This window comes from Trichomycterus rosablanca, chromosome 11 (genome assembly GCF_030014385.1).
Source record: "Trichomycterus rosablanca isolate fTriRos1 chromosome 11, fTriRos1.hap1, whole genome shotgun sequence".
Taxonomy (NCBI): domain Eukaryota; kingdom Metazoa; phylum Chordata; class Actinopteri; order Siluriformes; family Trichomycteridae; genus Trichomycterus; species Trichomycterus rosablanca.
In genome coordinates this window covers 13,310,779-13,331,902 of record NC_085998.1, presented here as the reverse complement: position 1 = coordinate 13,331,902, position 21,124 = coordinate 13,310,779, and the positions used below count along the sequence as shown (strand labels likewise).

The window sequence follows — 21,124 nt, the reverse complement described above, 5'->3', positions numbered from 1 at the left end:
TCCTAAAATACATTCTCTATAAACCTCATGCATTGATATCACAGTTTTTAATGTCTGTAAATGGTTTGATCTTGTTCTGTACAGGTATTCTGGAGGTGTTGTATTGCATTTTGATTGAAAGCCCTGAAGTCCTGAACATCATTCAGGAGAACCACATTAAATCCATTATCTCTCTACTGGACAAGCATGGACGCAATCACAAGGTCCAATGATTATGGCATTATTTTAACTTAAGTAAACACACACCTTTCTACACATATGACCCTATTAAAGTTGTATTCTAATCACAGTTCTGTTTCAATTTCATCCAGTTTGTGTTTTTATTTATATATTTATACATTTTATTCTGGGGTTTATATGTAAAGCACGTTAGAGATGACTGTGCTGCATTAAACAGCATAACTATCAGAAACCGAACTCCTTATTTTAAGCTCAGATGCATAGTAAAAAAATAACACCCTGCAGTAACACTCATCTCAATATGCACACTCAGGTAAACAATGTCTGACGTAATCTCTTTGCCCTTACAGGTGTTGGATGTGCTGCGATCTTTGTGCGTGTGTAACGGTGTGGCTGTTAGATCCAATCAAAACCTCATTACAGAAAATCTACTTCCGCGTCGTGACCTTCTTCTGCAGACGAATATTGTAAATTATGTAGCCAGGTAAGTCATGGTGTCTTTTTTTTTATTTTTATTCACCAATAAGTTCCAGCTGCTATGTTATTTGACATCTGGATGAAGTATTGACTCATATTGCTGATCAATTGCTAATCAGCAAGTGTTCGAAGTAATTTAACCCAGCATTCCTTTTATGTCTCTAGTGTAAGGCCCAATATCTTTCTTGGAACATGTGAGGGTTCAACCCAGTATAAAAAGTGGTACTACGAGATGATCGTAGACTACGTGGAGCCGTTTGTGACAGCTCAGGCCAGTCACTTGCGCGTTGGCTGGGCCCTGACTGAGGGATACAGTCCTTATCCTGGAGGTGGAGAAGGCTGGGGAGGCAATGGAGTCGGTGATGACCTTTACTCTTACGGATTTGATGGACTTCATCTCTGGTCAGGTTAGTGTGAATGGTTCAAGGATCGGTTAACACTTGTGATTAAATCTGATTTGATATCCCTGTACCACCCTGTCTTAATGTCTGTGTTTTTAGGTCACGTGCCTCGTCAGGTGGCGTCACCCAGTCAGCAGTGTCTTGCAGCTGACGATGTTGTGAGCTGCTGTCTGGATCTGAGCGTGCCCAGTATTTCTTTCCGTATCAACGGGCATCCCGTTCAGGGCATGTTTGAGAACTTCAATTTAGACGGCCTCTTCTTCCCAGTCATTAGCTTCTCAGCTGGAGTCAAGTAAGGGTGCAAAAATGCACTGTTTTAGTGGAAATTAAAGGATTTTGAATGGTTTGAAGTTTTAAACTAATCTGGTGCACATTTTGCACCATAGCTGCTTTCCAGCTGCTGTCCACCATACCACTATTCTTTTCCAATCTGAATCCTTTGCTTTTTCTAGAGCCCGATTTCTGTTAGGTGGACGTCATGGAGAATTCAAGTTCTGTCCTCCTCCTGGCTATTCTCCATGCTATGAAGCTGTACTGCCCAAAGAGAGGCTGCGCATTGAGCCCATAAAGGAATACAAGCATGATTTTAATGGAGTCAGAAATCTACTGGGCCCCACGCAGTCTCTTACACACACCTCATTCACACCCTGCCCTGTGGATACTGCTCAGGTAGTCCATCTATCACTACTGTCTTTGTTTATCTTGTGGTACACATGTATATAAAGCATTTAAAGCATATAACATTTTATATAATGGGTGCCTGGGGGACGCAGCAGTCTATTATGCTAGCCAACCATCGCTGAGATCTGGGTTGGTATCTCAGTGATGCTACTGGACAGGCAGGCATCTACATATAATTGGGTAATGGCATAGGTGCTCTGTCTAGGGTATTCCTGCCTTGCACCCAAAGTTTTCCAGTGGAACTGGACCCACCATGACCCTGTCCAGGATAGAGTGTTTAATTAAATACAGCATAGTAAAGTAAAAAATTTGATTATTCATACATTCACATTTTTATAGGTCTCTTGTAGTTATGTGACTCCATCTGTCAGTTGATTTTCAGAAAAACGAATAACATCTTGTTGCGTTTCTGTTTGAATAGATCGTTTTGCCTCCTCATCTGGAGCGCATCAGAGAGAAACTCGCTGAGAACATCCACGAGCTGTGGGCTGTGACCCGCATCGAGCAGGGTTGGACCTACGGCCTGGTAGGAAGCTTTAATTATTCCGTTTTTACACATACAGAACATTGCACACTACAACTTGTAACCGGCCCACTTGATGTGGAGATCGGCAGCTGGGTACGGCTACAGAATCGTGTCTTCCTCATTGAAAGTTATTTTGCTCCAGGTGAAAGTGTTTCTATTTATTTATTTATTTTTCTCATTCCTCACAGACTTACTGGCTCCATAGCTGGCTTTTCTTTAGAAACCGTGTGGCTGGGCTTGGCCCGGTCTGGTTTTTAGCCGGCGCACAATGTTGCCACTCTGTATCTGTTTTTGTGAACATGTCCAGAGTAGTCACACTTCTGGTGCCACGTTTGAACCCATCCTGAGCATGGGCTGTGCCCATTGGTGAGGTGGGGTTTCACTCGAACATTGCCATCCTTGGCTTGTTCTGGGTTTCCTTTTTTCCTCTTTTAATAAGAACTTGGTTGTCACAAACGCTCTGAGCAGTTTGCTAGTTTTTATTCTGCGCTATCTCTTTTCTATCCACTGTCTCCGTTGTGGGCTGCAGATGTTTTTGTGTCTTTCATTGGTTACTTTTGGTTTCTGCTATTTTGGCCACCACTTTTGTTTCCCTTTACCCTTTTAAGTTTATGTCTTTTTAGCCACAGTATAGTTTTATCTTAGACAGACACCTAGCACCATAGTGACGAGGTGTGGTCCACCCCATTACAGAACTGCATGATATAAACAATAACAACATGTTTGACTTTTTGTGTCTTTTCTTTTTGTGTATTTTCTTTTTTTTTTTTCTCTTTGTTACTTTTTCATTTTTAGTTAATACAAAACAAGAACACCTGAGTAAGAGCAAACTATTATATATATATATATATATATATATATATATATATATATATATATATATATATATATATATATACTGTATATACAGTATATATATATATATTTTATTTTTTATTTTTTTTATTATTATTATTTTTTTAATTATGTTATTTATTAAAGGTAAACGGTCATACAACTCCACTTGGCCTTGTATGAAGCACAGTTGGGTCTCCACTGAACCACAGTGTGAGACATTCTGCACACAGACAATTAACACAGCAAATAAATTCTCTCTACCTCTACCCCATAATGTGATCTTTTTATAATTTTAAATTCATGTAAATATATATACATCATCGTTCTTCTTTAGTTCCGAGATGACAATAAGAAATTGCACCCATGCCTGGTGGACTTCCAGAGCTTGCCAGAACCAGAGAGAAACTACAACCTGCAGATGTCTGGAGAGACTTTAAAGTAAGTAACATTTGTGCCTGACATGTTAACAAACTCTCTCCCTCATTGTTGTAATTTACCCCTGAACATTAGTGTAACTTTACTATAACTTTATTTTTATTGAGTTTATGCTCTGTTGCTTAGACTCTGCTTTTCCTTTCTGCTGTGTAACTCTTTAGGACTCTGCTGGCTCTGGGCTGCCATGTGGGTATGGGAGATGAGAAAGCAGAAGAAAACCTGAAGAAGATCAAACTGCCCAAAACGTATGTGTTAAAGTTAAACCTCTACTGCTCCAAGTATAGAATAAATGTACTTTTTGGAATGTAATATAATTTTAGTTATGGTTCTAATGGGATGGTCTAGATATCCATGATGAAATAACTGACAGTGCTCTCAGTCTCTAGTAAGCTGTACAATAGGTATTTATTCAACCAATGAAAGTCACCAATTTAAAAAAAAAACTGTTCAGTAGTAAAGATTGTGCTCTGGTGGCTTAGTGGTCCACTACCGCTGAGATCTGGGGTTTGAATCTCAGCCGTACTATTAGCCGGTTGGATGTCTAAACAGACATGATTGGCTATGTCTGTGGTGGGGGATGGGGAATGACAGAACAGCCTAGCCATTGACAGATGCACTTGTCAGTGCACTCTCAGTGCCAGTTTTAAGCCCAGATAATATAAGGAGGTTGCATCCGATGTAAGAACTGTGTGCCAAAATAAAATTATGGCTATTAACAGGTTAGATATGTCAAGGATATTAGTGACTATTTAATCATCACCCAACATTTGGTCTAACTTTTGAGATAATGTAATATGAACAGAATATTCCAATTTATGATAAGAAACATTTAATAACAGTCAGACAGGGCGGCTCAGTGGCTCAGTGGGTAGCACTGTCGCCTCACAGCAAGAAGGTCCTGGGTTTGATGCCCAGGTGGGGCGGTCCGGGTCCTTTCTGTGTGGAGTTTGCATGTTCTCCCTGTGTCTGCGTGGGTTTCCTTCGGGAGCTCCGGTTTCCTCCCACAGTCCAAAAATATGCAAGTGAGGTGAATTGGAGATACAAAATTGTCCATGACTGTGTTTGACATTGAACTTGTGAACCGATGAATCTTGTGTTGGGCACGTTATGCTAGCCCACTACCCGTTGGGCATCAACATACAGACAAAATTGCCTATGTCTAAAAATGTCTTACTGCATTGCGCCCAGTGGTTCCGGAGAATCTGGACCCAGTGCAACCCTGATATTAACTCAAGTGTAATATTAGGTTTTGTTTATTTAAAATCAATAAATGTGTCAATGGGGAAAAACATAGGCAACCAGAACAGGAACAATTATTTACCCACAACATAGTATAACTAGCTGTCATTTTGCAATTGGGCCTAGAAATGTTGAAAATTTGGCTTGTTTTTTCTCTATCTTTGTCTATTAGGTATGTGATGAGCAGTGGTTACAAGCCAGCCCCTTTGGACCTTAGTCACGTAAAACTCACACCCAATCAAAACCAGCTGGTGGAAAAGCTGGCAGAGAATGGGCACAATGTGTGGGCACGAGACCGAGTGAGGCAGGGTTGGACCTACAGCATTGTACAGGTATCATTTAGATATGACAAAGTTGTTTGCTGGCAGACTCTTCTAGATGCTTAATGACTATTTGAAATGTTGAACTTAACCTTTCCTTTTTTAGGACATTCTGAATAAGCGTAACCCTCGTTTGGTACCGTATAACCTGCTGGACGAGAGAACCAAGAAAACCAACAGAGACAGTGTGAACAGCGCCGTACGCACTCTCATTGGCTACGGATACAACATTGAGCCACCTGACCAAGAAAGTAGTAAGTACTTATTGCCAAAAGTATGCGGACACCCTTCCTAATAATTGACTACTGGTGTTTTAGCCACACCCATTTTAAACTGTTCTATAAATTAGAAGCTTTCAGTTTTGCGGCAATAGTTCTAGTAAGGCTTTTTATTCAGCATGACAAGTCTACTGTGCATAAAGCAGGGTCTATAAAGAAACGGTTTGATGAGTTTGGAGTGCAGGACCACTAGTGGTTTGCACAGAGCCTTGACCTCAACTGCACTGAAGACTTTTACCACAGATTGGAACACAGCTTGCCAGCCAGACCTTCTTGTCCAAAATAATGAGCCCCAGATCATTTAAAATCTGTCCAAGGTGCAAAAGGCTCACTGGTCAAACCTAACTGGCTGCAACTGCATGCAGTTATTACATTCACGATACAAGAACTGCATTGAATTAGCAAGTACAAACCAGAATCGGCATCTTTATTCTTCACCTTGACTTTATTCTGTCACATACAATGCACTACCTGCCCCCCGCTTTGTTTAACAGGTCATGCTGTGGAGGGCATCCAAGGCAATAAAGTAAGACTCTTCAGAGCTGAGAAGCAGTACGCTGTCACCTCAGGAAAATGGTATTTTGAGTTTGAAGCAGTGACAACAGGAGAGATGAGAGTGGGCTGGGCCCGACCCAATGTACGTGCTGGCACTGACCTGGGAACTGATGAGCTGGCTTACGTCTTTAATGGAAACAGGGTATGTAAAGGTTTATGGGGTCATACTATAGTATATACTGAGTAAATATTTGTGCAGTCTCTGTATTACTGTAACATGCCAACCTGACATGAAGATCAGGGGCTGGGCACAGTTACAGAATTATGTCTTTCTGCCTTGCTGTTTATGGCATGATGTTGGTTCCTCCTACTCATTCACTATTGTCAGTTTATCCGGTGATTTAAACTAAATGTGGATATGAAAACAGATACTCTTCAAATGCAACATATATCAAACTTTTATATGTTGCCTTTTTCAGGCTCAGCGTTGGCACATAGGTAATGAGCCATTTGGTCGCCAGTGGCAGTCCGGAGATGTGGTGGGATGCATGATTGACCTGGTGGAGATGAACATCATGTTCACTCTGAATGGAGAGATGCTGATCAGTGACTCTGGTTCAGAAATGGCCTTCAAAGACATTGAGATTGGAGACGGTGAGTATGTGGATTTTAAAATTCATCTTTATTTAATCATGAAGCCACTTGGATTGTTTTGTTGGCATTCTTTGTGTTGGTCCTTGGTATGAGTATTTGGTATTTTCTTGCTTTAAATACAGTAGTGTTCAAAAAAATAGCAGTGATTTCAAAAAACAGAATAAAGCACAAAATCATTATAATAACTTTTATTTCCATAAATGCAAATGCACTGAAAATACTACACTTTCAATTCTAAATCAAAACATTATTAAAATTTTGCCAGTTTGCGTTCATTCTTTACAGAAAATTAAGAAAAATGAATATTAGGTTGTTCAAAAAAATAGCAGTGCTAAAAAAAAAAAAAGATCTATAACATGAAAAAATGTTTGAGGTTTCACTTTACTTTAAATTACTGAACTAATATTTAATAAAACAATTGTTTCTAAGATCTGTGTTGCATGGAGTCGACCGACTTCTAGCACCTCTGAACAGGTTTTCCAGTCCAGGATGATTAGACTACATTCCACAGTTCTTCTGCAATTTTGGGTTTTGCCTCAAAAAAACATGTTTCAGATGTCAGAAGACAAGTTCTCTATGGGATTGAAGTCAGGGGATTGGGCTGGCCACTCTATTACCTCAATCTTGTTTGTCTGTAACCAAGATGTTTTGGGTCATTGTCATGTTGAAACCCATTTTAAGGACATTTCTTCTTCGACATAGGGCAACATGATCTCCTCAAGTATTCTGATATATTTAAACTGATCCATGATCCCTCGTATGAGATAAATAGACGTAACACCATGGTATAAAAAACATCCCCATATCATCATTTTGTACCACCATGCTTTACTGTCTTCACAGTGAACTTGGGCTTGAAATCAGTGCTCAGGGGTCGTCTGACATACTGTCTACGTCCACTAGACCCAAAAAGAACAATTTTGCTTTCACCAGTCCACAAAATGTTGAGCCATTTCTCTTTGGACCAGTCAATGTGTTCCTTGGCAAATGTTAACCCATTCAGGACGTGTCTGTTTCTTAACAACGGGACTTTGCAAAGAGTTCTTGCTGGTAAATTGGCTTCACTTAATCATCTTCTGTACTCACTGCTAACTTCAGATGTTCCTTGATCTTTCTGGAGATGATCACTGGCTGAACCTTTGCCATTCTGGCTATTCTTCTATCCTTTTGAACAGTAGTTCCACACTTCCTTCTGCGTCTTTCAGGTTTTGGTTGTCACTTCAAGGCATTTGAGATCATTTTAGCTGAGCAGCCTATAATCTGCTGCACTTTTCTGTATGTTGTTTCCCTCTAAAATCAACTTTTTAATCAAAGTACGCTGTTCATCAGAACAATGCCTGGAACAACCCATTTTACCCAGTATTTCAGAAGGAAATGCGCTATGACCAACCTGTGCAACATTTGCCACCCTCCTACCATAAATAAGGGCCAAAATTGACACCCGTTCTTCTGCATAATTAATGACTTCACCAATTGAACTCCTCACTGCTATTATTTTGAACAACCCCCTTTCAATCAATGCTTCGATTACTCATAATGAGCAGCATGCATGTTCTAATTGTTGGGTTTGTTTTGTTTTCATTACTCTACTACACTTTCAAGTAATTTTTTTGCTATGCAGAAATATCACTTCTACTACAAACAGTGATTTATCAGGTTAATGGTGTTGGACTGCTATTTTTTTGAACACCACTGTATATGTAGTTATTTTTGCTTAACCCTTATGTCTTTGTAGTTGGCAATCCATACCATCTCTTTAGATTTTTTAGCAATGTGGTTGTGGTGCTATAAATAAATAAAATAGTTTATTTTTTTGTTGTTGTTAAAGAGGGATGTGTATCAAGGTGTACATTCATGCCCCATCTGCCGTGTAAATTTGGGGAATAAAAAAGGCCAACCTTCATGCCAATCTTTATGGCAGGTGTGCTTGTTATAGGGATGTGTCAATTATTTGGCCTGGTGTTTAGTCATCTACTGCCTTCGCCATTAAATGTTTTTGTTTGTTTTTAGAGGAACACATCTTTTTGATCTTTCCTTCCAACTTTCCTTTTCTATAGTTTTGTAGTTTATCTGTCTGTACGCATATGGACACATCATTTCGGCACTGACGTCTTTTGAGAAGCAAATGCTGCGTGGCCAATAGATGCACATCATGCAGATGAACATTGAATAGTATAATGTTTGAAACATGAATTCTCTTTAATATGTTACATTGGGCTGAGTGGGCTCAAGTGTTTTTTTTAGACTTGTGAAAATGTACAGACTTGTTTTAGAAAATGTGTTAGAAAACTTTTGCACACCCTAGCGTTTAACATTTCATATATCCATCTATCTCGTCTCTGCCTTGTTCTTTATCGAGCAGGTTTTATTCCCGTGTGTTCACTGGGCCTGTCTCAGGTGGGCCGAATTAACCTGGGCCGGAATGTCAGCAGTCTGCGCTATTTTGCCATCTGTGGGCTGCAGGAGGGCTTCGAACCTTTTGCCATCAACATGAAAAGAGACATCACCATGTGGTTCAGCAAAAGTCTGCCTCAGTTCATCACAGTGCCCACTAACCACAATCACATTGAGGTACTACTTCATATTTGGGTTAATACCTTTTTAAAATTTGAATTATCAACTGATTATCAAGGCTTGTCTAAGGTGGAAAAGTTGGATGCAACAACAGAAAGATCCTGATTTTTTTGTAGATAAATATTAATGAAGTAAGTATAAATATAAGAAATATTATTGTCACCACATAGAACTTCATTTTTGAGCTATAGGTTATAATAAATGCAAGAAGATAGTCCTACAAATTCTGTTCTTTAGCCAGTCCAGTTGTTGCCAATTGGTGCTTACCTCACTCTCCTCGCTGCTGCCACCCACACCCCTATCCCTAATCGAGGAGGGCCGAGGCACAAGCCCCCTCCAACACGCATGTCGCCGCTGGTCGCTTCTTTTTTTGCCAGGGCCAGTCTCACATGTTCTCACAATGTCATCTGCGTAGTGCCACACGCTGCTATTTATAATTAGCCTCTCCCTGTGCAGGCACCTTGATTAGTCAGCAGAGGCAGCACTTGCACCAGCGATGAGGATCCCCGTTTCAGGCATTGTCCCTGCCCCTACAGACATACAAGCAGTCAGGTGTCTGTCTAGTCTCCTGGCCGGCTGATAACAGAGCTGAGATTTGAGCTTGAGAGCTCGAGAACTCGGCACTGGTGGGCTAGTGTGTTTTTATGACTGCACCACCCGAGTGCCCAAACCGCATTATGGTTGCCAAAGGAAAAAAAACTCTTTTACTGCTTCAGTTAGAAAAACTGTATTGCAGTCTATTGTCTTCTAACCAAAATCTCCTTTACTTCTTCAGTTGTCTCGTGTGGATGGCACAGTAGACACTGCTCCCTGTCTTAAACTTACCCACAAGACTTTCGGCTCCCAGAATGCCAACACAGACATGATGTTTTTAAGGCTCAGCTTGCCTATCGAGTTCCACGAGACATTTAAGGTGCCTGCGGGCACCACGCCCCTGACTCGGACGCTCACTATACCAGAAGACGAAGTGCTGGAGGTGGATCCAGACTCTGAGTACGAGCTGCTTAAGAAGTCGGCGAGCAAGAAGGAGCAGGATGAAAAGGAGAAGGAGGCGTCTGTGCCTAAAGACATTCCTGGTGTCAAAGAAAATGACAAGGATACGGCATCTGAGAAAGGCAAAAAGAAAGGGTGAGGAGAAGTGTGGCATTCTTTTAGGCATAGACTCTAATACACATTAGCATGTTGTTATGATTATTATTAAGTGTAATGTGTTCCAGAAACAACAATTGCTAACAGGTGTAATTACCTGTACCTTTACAGCAACAGTTTAGGGAAGACTCTTTCCCATTCCAGCATGACTGTGCCCCCCTGTGCATGAAGCAATGCCTATACAGGCACAAAGAAAAGCTTGGTTTAAAGTAACCTCAGTGGCCTGCACAGAGCCCTCAGCTCTGCCTCAGCCCCACTAAACAGCTTTTGGAGCCATACAGATGCTTTTTAAAGTAAATGCTGCACAAATTCCCACAGATATACTTCAAAATCTTCAAAAAGAGTGGCTGTTATTAGGGCTCAAATTGTTACATAGAGGTCACTCTGTTCTAATACTATTTTGTTTTTGAAATGAGATGTCCAACAAGCTCAGCAACAGGGCAGTGGTAGCAGTGGGTAGAGCTTTGGACTATTAACTGAAAGGTTGAGAGTTCGAATCCCAGCTCTGCCATGCAGCCACTGTTGGGTCCTTGAGCAAGGTCCTTAACCCTCTCAGTTCCAGGGGCGCTGTGTGTGATGGCTGACCTTGAGCTCTGACCCCAGCTTCCAAACAAGCTGGGATATGCAAAGAAAGAATTTTGTTGTACTGTACACCTGTATATGTATATATGACAAATGAAGGCATTCTTCTATAAGATACTGGACTAGTAATCAAAAGGTTGCTGGTTCAAGCCCCACCTCTGCCAGGTTGCCAGTGAGCAAGGCCCTTGAGCAAGACTCTTAACCCTCAATTGCTTAGACAATGTACTGTCACAGTGCTGTAAGTCGCTTTGGATAAATGCCAAAAATGTAAATCTTACATTCAGATGTCCAAATACTTTTGGCCATATAGTGTAGCTTTCATTTATGCATACCTGTGCTAGGTGCCACTTTTTTGTTTGTGCCCCCTTTATTTTTAGGGTTGTTAAGAGACAGACCATTATGTTCATCTTGCTCTTCCTCTTTCCACAGTTTTCTGTTTAAGGCTAAGAAAGCGGCCCTGATCGCTGCTCCTCCTCCCCCTGTTGTTGTGCCACGCCTGGTGGAGGATGTGGTTCCTGATGACCGTGATGACCCAGAGATCATCCTCAACACCACTACGGTGAGTCCTTAAAAATGCTTTGATTTTGTTTAGTACAAAGTATTGCTTATGATTTTAAAATACAGTTGAAGTCAAAAGTTAACATACACCAGTAATTGTTAGACTCCCTGCTCATGGCAGTCGTGAACTTTTACTGATTTAGAACAAAAAATCTTTTATTAAATTTTATATATATATATATATATATATATATATATACGTATATACGTATGTATATATATATATATATATATATGTATGTATATATATTCTAGTCAGTTTTGAAGCAGGGACTTCTTTCTTGCACTGCAGCTTCCAACATCATGGAGATTTTATTTATTTATTTATTTATTTATTTTTAAGGGATTTTAACGTCATGTTTTACACACTTTTGGTTACATTTATGACAGGACAGGTAGTTACTGGTTACACAACATTCATCAGTTCAAGTCTTTTTAATATCAAACCCAATCACAGACAATTTGGGATCTCCAATTCTGACTGCATGTCTTTGGACTATGGGAGCTCCCAGAGGAAACCCACACAAACACCGGGAGAACATGCAAACTCCTCATGGCGATGTACAATTTCTGGTTGATCCTTAATTTCATTGAATCTAGACAAATCTTGTCTCTGCATAAGGTGCCAGGTTCAGTTATCTTTCCCGACGTTTAATGGGTACAGTCAAACAAGCCCTGTTTATATGGCCACATAGAAGTAACACTTGAAATAGTCCATAATAATGTATGTAAGCTTTTTTTAACTTAAACTGTATGTTTGTCTATGCATGGTTGTGGCATTTTTCATCTGTGTTTTTATTTTGATCATGACAAGATTTATCAGCTACATTTAAGCATTTCATTTAAGCAGACTGTTAATAAAGGTAAATGTCAAAACCTTTTGGTTACTTTCTCTCTCTAGTATTACTACTCAGTGCGGATCTTTGCTGGTCAAGAGCCCGGTGGCGTTTGGATTGGCTGGGTCACTCCTGACTACCACCAGTATGATCCTAGCTTTGACCTCTTTAAAGTGCGCAATGTCACAGTGACTGTAGGAGACGACAAGGGTAATGTACATGACAGGTGAGGTGTCAGCTGTGAAACAGTTCATGCTTATTATGATTTAATTGTATCAAATAAGTTAAAAAATTTAAATCCAGGTGCTTGTGGTACATTGTACCAACCCAATTCTGCTGTGATCCAGGGTTTGAATCCCCAATGGTGCTGTTAGCCAGTTGAGTGTCAACATACAGATATGATTGGCTGTGTCTGTGGGGAGGGGGGTGGCCAAGGCACTGCAATGAATTGGCCTCTGGTCTGGGGTGCATTACAGCACAACCGGATGCAACATGATGATGCTGGTTGCTCGGATGGTGCAGTGGTAAAAACACACAACTCCAGAGATCCAGGGATCTGGGGTTTCAATCTCGGCAATGTTATCGACCGGTTGGGCATAATTGGCTAAAGCCAGAGGGGTTGTCTGAAATAGTCATTGGGAGGTGCATCTGCTCGTTCGCTCTCAGTGCTGGTCCAAAGCCCAGATAAAAATAGAAGGGTTGTGTCAGCAAGGGCATCCAGTGTAAAAACTGTGCTGTGTCTGGTATGGGGAAGCTGTAGTGACCCCTAAATGCAGAAGCAAACAGGGAATGGAAAAAAACATTAATAAAAAAACATGATCATGAAGATTCAAATTCTAGACCTTGTAGAAAGTGTTTGTATGTTTAAATTATGTTTTATTGTTTATTAGCATAAAGAGGAGCAACTGCTACATGGTGTGGGGAGGAGATCTGATTAGTGGTTCCCAGCAGCGCTTTAGTCAGGAGGATCTGGTGGTTGGTTGTCTGGTTGATTTGGCCACAGGTCTCATGACTTTTATGGCCAATGGAAAGGAAATTAACACTTTTTATCAGGTGAGACTGATGATGCTTTCCTGTGACATTGATGACTTAGTTTGATGCGAATTTGTCTAGAATTATTGTGTCTTGGTGATTAGGCGTGTTCGGTACTTTCTGTAGTTCTTTACATTTTTAAATTCACATCTTATTACAAGCTTAGTAGCCTTGACTACACATTTAACAATGGAGATTTTTAGTCATTGTTTTACTCACTTGTGCTCTGACCTTGTGTTGTTGACATTTGATTTTTTCAGGTGGAGCCCAACACCAAGCTTTTCCCTGCTGTGTTTGTTCAGCCCTTCAGCCAGAACATGCTGCAGTTTGAGCTGGGCAAGCTTAAGGTCAGTCTTCTACAGAAACTTGTAGTAAATGAAATCAAATGTAGTAAAGTAATACTGCTGGCGCAGCTGTAAATTACACTAGCCCACTACCGCTGGGATCTAGGGTTTGAATTCCCAGCTGTGCTATTGGCCAGTCGGGTGCCAGTCCGAGTTTGAGGGCCTGTGATGAATTGGCGTCCTGTCTGGGCACACTGCAGCCCTGACTAGGATAAAGTGTAAAAAACATGGAAATGGAATAAAATGGAAAAAAATAAAAGAACAATGTATTTAAAAACTTGATTTTTATTATTTAGGAATTCTTTCAAAGGTTAAAGTCTACAGTTACAAACAGCCTTGTCTGTAAGAGGAAGGTACTGAGGGCCAGATTGGGGGTCACCTTTCTTCCTCTGCAACAGCAGAGTCTATCACCTGGTCAAAACAGCAACACTAGTGACAAAGAAATAAAGCAAACATGAAGTGTTCATTTGTTTGTGTCAGCGCCCTTTGTAGGAGTCCGCCGCTAGCTGGTGAAAAGAAACCATTGTAGAAGGCATTTACTCGCATTTAGGCATTTAGTATGGCGGCTGTAATTAATGATGCAGAGTCTCTCCTTTTATCATTTATACTGGTACAAAAACTAATATTTCACTGAATAGTTACAATGAACTTTCAACTGATTCCCTGCACGACTGTAAAAATTTTGAATATCGTTTAGACACGATGTACTTTTGCTATTCGGTTATTACTTTACCAGTATTAGCTCATTATAATGACTGCTAAAATGCTGTAATCGCTGTAAAAGTAGTGTACATTCTAAATTGTAGTGTATATTTTACTATATTTTCTTTTAGTTTTCATGTTTTAATTGCTTATCTCTCTTGTTTTAATTTCGTATTTCCCAAATTGTAGGGTATATTTTACAATATTTTCTTTTAATTTTTCACGTTCTTAATTTTTTATCTCTCTTGTTTGAATTTCATGCTCTCTTAATTGTATCTAAATTTTTTTTCCTTATGTAAAGCACTTTGAATTGCCACTGTGTATGAAAGGTGCTATACAAATAAACTTGCCTTGCCTTGCCTTGCCTTGTAATACTGACTCCTCTCTCTTCCAGAACATCATGCCCCTCTCAGCAGCCATGTTCCGCAGTGAGAGGAAGAACCCCGTACCCCAGTGTCCTCCTCGTCTGGATGTGGAGATGCTCACGCCGGTTATATGGAGCCGTGTGCCCAACCACTTCTTGAAACCTGAGGTGGGCAAAATGAGTGAGCGGCATGGCTGGATGGTAGAATGCACCGAACCGCTCACCATGATGGCACTGCACATCCCTGAGGAGAACAGGTCAGAAAATAAAGAGGCATTATTTTAACTATATTGAGTTGTACTCTTAACCCTAACTCAAAACAGAACTTATTATTTGTCAGTTTTACTAAAAACAAAGTAAAACATAGTCACACAGTTTAAAGTCTGTTGGAATGTATAGTAAATTGTGAGGTGATTATTCGTAGATAAATGTATTGTATATTTTTGTATTCTGATGTAGCTTATTTTTAATTGTACATTATTCACACTCTACACTATATGGACAAATAGTATTGGGACAAACCTTGTTATCATTTAATTCATGTGTTTCAGCCAGCAACATTTCTAACAGGTCTAATAAATCAATTATTATCATCTCCCCTTAGACTTGGCCAGCCATGTCTGTGTAGATGCCTGGCGGACCGGTTGCACCACTGACGTTTACCTGGGTCTTTAGCGGTGGTGCAGTGGTGGGCTACCGTACAAATAGGCTAGCTTGCTGCGCCACTGGAACACCTGTTTTTGTTGTTTATTTTTAAAAAATTACTGTCCGCTCAGGTGGAACAGTGGTAAAAACACACTAGCACACTAGAGCTGACATTTTAAAGTTGGCGATTCAAAACTCAGCTCTGCCATCCGGCTGGCTGGCTATGTGAACATTTACATTTTACATTTACATTTTTTGGCATTAAGCAGACGCTTTTATCCAAAGCGACTTACAGTTGTGTCAGTATACAAGCAATTGAGGGTTAAGGGCCTTGCTCAAGGGCCCAACAGTGGCAACCTGGCAGTGGTGGGGTTTGAACCGGCAACCTTCTGATTACTGGTCCAGTACCTTAACCACTTGGCTTTAACTGCCTTTGTTGTTCATACAGGGTGGGAAGCTGGATAGGGACCTCATAACTAGTGCAATTACGACCCCTGCTGGCTGATTGATGCCGCCTGCACAGAGTCGAGGGATAATTTGTTGATCAGGGTGTGGCTGTCAGAACACACAGCTAATTTGCATATGAACTCACCTAGTGCAGGTGAAAAGATGCAGTCGGCTACTGCATACATGTCGGAGGGGGCGTGTGACAGTCTTGCTCTCCTCAATCAGCAGTGGGGATCAGCATCAGTAGAGAGCAAGCTTAATGCAATCGGGTAATTGGATACGACTAGAATGGGAGGAAAATTGGGGAAAAGGCAAAATATATGTAGTTACATTTTATTCAATACATGTATTTAGTGTCTAGACCAGAATTTTATTTAAGTTTTGTATTATTAAATTACTCATTAATTGTTACTTTTGTTCTTCTTGGTCAAAAAAGATGGAACAGAATATATTTTGGAGAATTGTGAACAACCCGAACTATACAACCCGAATATAAAACTTTGGGTTTTATATTAAACATTTAAATCATTTAATGAATTGATCTTAGCGAACAAGAAGACTATTTAGGTGAATTTCCCTGTGTGTGTGTATGAGAATCAGCTGTACCCTCAGCACCAAACAAAACATATGAAAATCTGTTGTCTTTAATTATTTAATCTAGCTGAGGTCTCTGAGACCCCCAGCAGAAGTGTATGATTTTAATATTATAAATAAAAAAATATTGTTTATTTGCAGTTTCCATAAAATTAGGAAAAGTCATGAAGTATCAAACTGATTGAAAAAAGGCTAAATATACACTATATTGCCAAAAGTATTCACTCACCCATCCAATTCATTGAATTCAGGTGTTCCAATCACTTTCATGGCCACAGGTGTATAAAACCAAGCGCCTAGGCATGCAGACTGCATCTACAAACATTTGTGAAAGAATGGGTCGCTCTCAGGAGCTCAGTGAATTCCGGCTTAGTACCGTAATAGGATGCCACCTGTGCAACAAGCCCAGTCGTGAAATTTTTAACGTTTGGTGGAGGGGGGGATTATGGTGTGGGGTGGTTTTTCAAGAGTTGGGCTCGGCCCTTTAGTTCCAGTGAAAGGAACTCTTAATGCTTCAGCATACCAAGAGATTTTGGACAATTTCATGCTCCCAACTTTGTGGGAACAGTTTGGGGATGGCCCCTTCATGTTCCAACATGACTGCGCACCAGTGCACAAAGCAAGCTCCATAAAGACATGGATGAGTGAGTTTGGTGTGCAAGAACTTGACTGGCCTGCACAGAGTCCTGACCTCAACCCGATAGAACATCTTTGGGATGAATTAGAGTGGAGACTGCGAGCCGGGCCTTCTCGTCCAACATCAGTGTCTGACCTCACAAATGTGCTTCTGGAAGAATGGCTAAGAATTCCTATAAACACACTCCTAAACCTTGTGGAAAGCCTTCCCAGAAGAGTGAAGAGTATAGCTGCAAAGGGTGGGCCAACATCATATTAAACCCTATGGATTAAGAATGCGATGTCAATCAAGTTCATATGCACCTTTGGCAATATAGTGTATTTTGTGAGCTCTGGGGTCTTAGGTTCCCTTAAAAAGAACATGGGGGTTGTCTTTGAGCCTCTAAACTCTTTTTTTTATTTGTACCTGAAAGACCTCAATGTAAAATGTTTTTGTTCTTTGCTGATGTTCAGGTGTATTGACGCCCTGGAGCTGTCGGAGCGTCACGACCTGCTGAAGTTCCACTACCACACTCTGATGCTGTATTGCGCCGTGTGCGCTCTGGGTAACAACCGCGTGGCTCATGCCCTCTGCAGCCATGTGGATGAATCACAGCTCTTCTACGCTATCGAGAACACGTATCTGCCGGGGCCTCTGCGTATCGGCTACTACGACCTGCTCATCAGCATCCACCTGGAATCAGCCAAGCGCAACCGTCTGGGCACCAATCGGGAGTTTATCGTGCCTATGACTAAGGAGACGCTCAGCATCACCTTGTACCCAGACGCTGAGAAAGCCCACGATCTGCCCGGTGTAGGACTTACCACCTGCCTTAGACCCAAACTTCATTTCTCGGCCATTAACTTTGTGGGTACTGACCCAGACCTGTACACTCTCAGTCCCATCTTCCCTCTGCAGGTATGATATACTATGGTTGTATTATTCTACACCTGTTGTTGTTATTATAACATTAATAATAAAAACAAAACAAGTAGTTATTATTTCTAAAGACACAATGCTCTGTCTGCTCTGTATGTTTAGGACCTAAAGACCAGGGCTCTGAGCATGCTCACTGAAGCTGTGATGGATGGCAGTCAGGCCATGCGTGATCCAGTAGGTGGCAGTGTCGAGTTTCACTTTGTGCCCATCCTCAAACTCATCAGCACCCTCCTCATCATGGGCATCTTTAATGATGAAGACGTTAAGCACATCCTCAAGATGATCGACCCCAATGTCTTCGGAACAGCCAAGGAGAACGCAGAGGAGGAAGGAGAGGGTGAAGCCGGGGAAGCTGCAGCTAAAGAGCAGGGAGAAGAGGCAAAAGAGGAAGAGGAGGCAGCAGAGGGAGAGGAGGAACTGCTGGATGAAGGAGTGGGTGAGGAAGAGGAGGATGAAGAGCTTACAGCCCTAAAGAAAAAGGAAGAACATGAGAAGGTGGAGGAGGAGCAGGAGGGAGAGGAAAAGGTGAATGGAGAGAAAACTGAGGAGGAGAAGGAGGCAGAGGAGGGAGAACCAGAGGAACAGGTAGAAGAGGAAGAGGCGCCAGAGGAAGGACTGCTTCAGATGAAGCTGCCCGAGTCTGTCAAACTGCAGGTAAGATACTAAGACTGAATCTTTTCCCAACTTAGCATAGCCAATTAGTCCGGTGCTGGGGATCCTGCCTGCATGCCCCACGCCCCCTCCGGCACGACCCCTTCTTATTCGCCCATACTTTGGTAGATTCACATGTGAGACCAGTCTCACACAGGGAGAGTCACAGACTGATTTCTGCGTTCCACCATTTCTGTACAGGCGCCTTGGGTTTACTAATCAGGGTCCTTACACAGCGTCGAAGACCCCACCCTCTTATTAGTCCGTTCTTGGTGGCCAATTTTGTCTGCTGTAGTTGGTAGTGCCTGCTAAGATTCAAATCTGGAGAGGTCAGAATCTCAGTGCTGGTGTGCTAGCAGAATATCCTGCTTAGAAGTGTCTCTGCATCCGGCTGCTCAGGTGGCACAGTGGTAAAAACACACGTTAGCTCACCAGAGCTGGGATTTCGAATACATCGTATCGAGTCTCGGCTCTGCCGTCCGGTTGGGCTGGGCGGCCACGTGGACAGCGATTGACCTGTTGTCCATAAAGGGGTGGGGTATTAAGCCAGCGTTGTGGCTGGTGCATTGCGACCTCTGCTGGCTGGTTGGTGGCACCTGCGCAGGGGCGGAGAAGGGGTGCGGATCGAGGTGTGTGTCTTCGTACACGGGGCTGATTCGCATATATGCACTCGCCTAGTGTGGGCGACAAAATGCATACGGCTGCTGCCCACGTGTCAGAGGGGGCGTGGGTTAGCTTAGTGCTCCTCAAATCGGAGCGGGGGTCAGCGTTGATGGAGAGGAAGCGTGACGCAATCGGGCAATTGGACGCGCTAAGAAAGTTAGGAGAATAAGGGGAGAAAATGTGTCTTCATCCTTATATGCAAAAATATACAATAAATAAAGATATATAATACATTTAAAAATAAATACAGCTTATTTACGTTCCATTTTTAATGATTGTTTCACACTTATTGGTAATTTTGACCTTTTCTTCTCTTTTCTATCTCTCTCTCAGATGTGCACACTGCTGCAGTATTTCTGTGACTGTGAGCTGAGGCATCGTGTAGAAGCCATTCTTGCTTTCTCAGACAACTTTGTGCAGTACATCCAGACCAATCAACGTGAACGTTACAATCAGCTCATGAGAGCTTTCACCATGTCTGCTGCTGAAACCGCCCGGAGAACCAGAGAGTTCCGCTCTCCTCCTCAAGAACAGGTACAACCAATGTACACTTTATGTTAATCTGCTCTGTGCAGGTAAAGCCGGACTTTCTCTGCTGTAAAGATATAAACTAATGACCAATGCTCATGAAGTTCGGTGTTTGTCAGCTGCACCCATTGCTAAGAGGCGTTTTAAATTATAAACTAACACATGCCAGAAACTATCAAAGAGACTCTCACACAAGACAACACAAGAAATATAAAAATAAAAATGAACATATAATATGGACCAAAATATGAAGACACATACATAATATCTATTACTGCCATTAAATGACACCAATGTGTTAAACATGGCGTTAAAACTTAAATAAATAAATAAATAAATTATAAACTAAATATAAAATGTGTATATATAAATATAATGAATACTGCCAGCTTTGTGACAGTTCAGTCCTTGTGAATAAAGTGTGTCAAGAGTGGCACTAAGCCAATAAAGGTTATTTAGGAACCACAAAACGAACACCACACCATAGACACAGAGGTAAGTTTAAACAGATTTATTAAAAACAAAGAAATAAAAAAAAGGAACAGCGAGGAAACCAGGAGGCTGGAGGAACCGGCAGGAACACAGGAGAATAGAGAGGAGGAAGGTAGTGAGGAACAGGGGATACAGGATAGGGTAACAAGAGGAAGGTGAGGAGTGGAGAGAAACCAGGTGTGATGAGGAACAGATTGGAATCAGGTGTGCATAATTGCCACTGGATGAATTCTATTGGCTGAGCAATTAAGGTAAATAACTTGAGTAGTACCCTTCATCTCCACCAGATGTCGCCAAAGCTTCCCAGACTGGAGCATAATGAATTCACATACACAAATGGGAACTCCTGACAAAGTGAGGTCAATTAAGACATTGTTTGACTAGTTTGATGTGGATGAACTTTAGTGGTTGGCACAGATGCCTCAAATTTGCCCTACTGAAAACCTTTGGGATAAATTGGAAAGTCGATTTCAAGCCAGGCATTCTTGTCCAACAACAGTGCCTGACCTCACAAATGCCTTTTTGATGAAATAGGGATGGAATAAATGCAACTTTCTTTACACATTTTTGTTGTTTCAGAATTGGATGCTGAACGAAATCATAGTCAGATGTCCACATACTAATGTATTTGCATCAAAATTCGGAGACTGGGCTAATTGTAGCTCACAGAGGAGCCTCCCATATTGCTGTAATTGCTGATCAAGAGACTTTTATGTCATACTTTTGGTCTTATAATCCTGGTTTGGGATTTGACCCGAGCTAAACCTAATTACAAAGCAAAAATACAGCAGGTCTGGGTTCACTCATCAAATAAGCTGTGATGTTCTAAGCACTGTTTTGACATGTAATAAGTTAGCATATATGTGGTGTAATGTCAGACATAAA

At 41.3% G+C, this 21,124-nt stretch overlaps 1 protein-coding gene across 9 annotated transcripts in view; it reads left to right on the top strand.

Moving 5' to 3' along the window:
* The window catches only part of LOC134323614 (ryanodine receptor 1-like), a 139,989-nt gene that overhangs the window by 47,843 nt on the left and 71,022 nt on the right, over positions 1-21,124 (top strand). For all 9 annotated transcript variants that reach the window (XM_063005180.1, XM_063005187.1, XM_063005184.1 and 6 more), the window contains 22 exons: positions 85-203; positions 531-664; positions 823-1,064; positions 1,158-1,350; positions 1,511-1,727; positions 2,161-2,265; positions 3,437-3,540; positions 3,699-3,782; positions 4,949-5,108; positions 5,203-5,350; positions 5,869-6,071; positions 6,349-6,523; positions 8,886-9,094; positions 9,873-10,225; positions 11,258-11,387; positions 12,288-12,448; positions 13,113-13,275; positions 13,515-13,601; positions 14,695-14,921; positions 17,440-17,884; positions 18,008-18,559; positions 19,553-19,753. In XM_063005180.1, the coding sequence (XP_062861250.1) occupies positions 85-203; positions 531-664; positions 823-1,064; positions 1,158-1,350; positions 1,511-1,727; positions 2,161-2,265; positions 3,437-3,540; positions 3,699-3,782; positions 4,949-5,108; positions 5,203-5,350; positions 5,869-6,071; positions 6,349-6,523; positions 8,886-9,094; positions 9,873-10,225; positions 11,258-11,387; positions 12,288-12,448; positions 13,113-13,275; positions 13,515-13,601; positions 14,695-14,921; positions 17,440-17,884; positions 18,008-18,559; positions 19,553-19,753 (4,412 nt within the window). The remainder of the gene's footprint in view (positions 1-84; positions 204-530; positions 665-822; positions 1,065-1,157; positions 1,351-1,510; positions 1,728-2,160; positions 2,266-3,436; positions 3,541-3,698; positions 3,783-4,948; positions 5,109-5,202; positions 5,351-5,868; positions 6,072-6,348; positions 6,524-8,885; positions 9,095-9,872; positions 10,226-11,257; positions 11,388-12,287; positions 12,449-13,112; positions 13,276-13,514; positions 13,602-14,694; positions 14,922-17,439; positions 17,885-18,007; positions 18,560-19,552; positions 19,754-21,124) is intronic.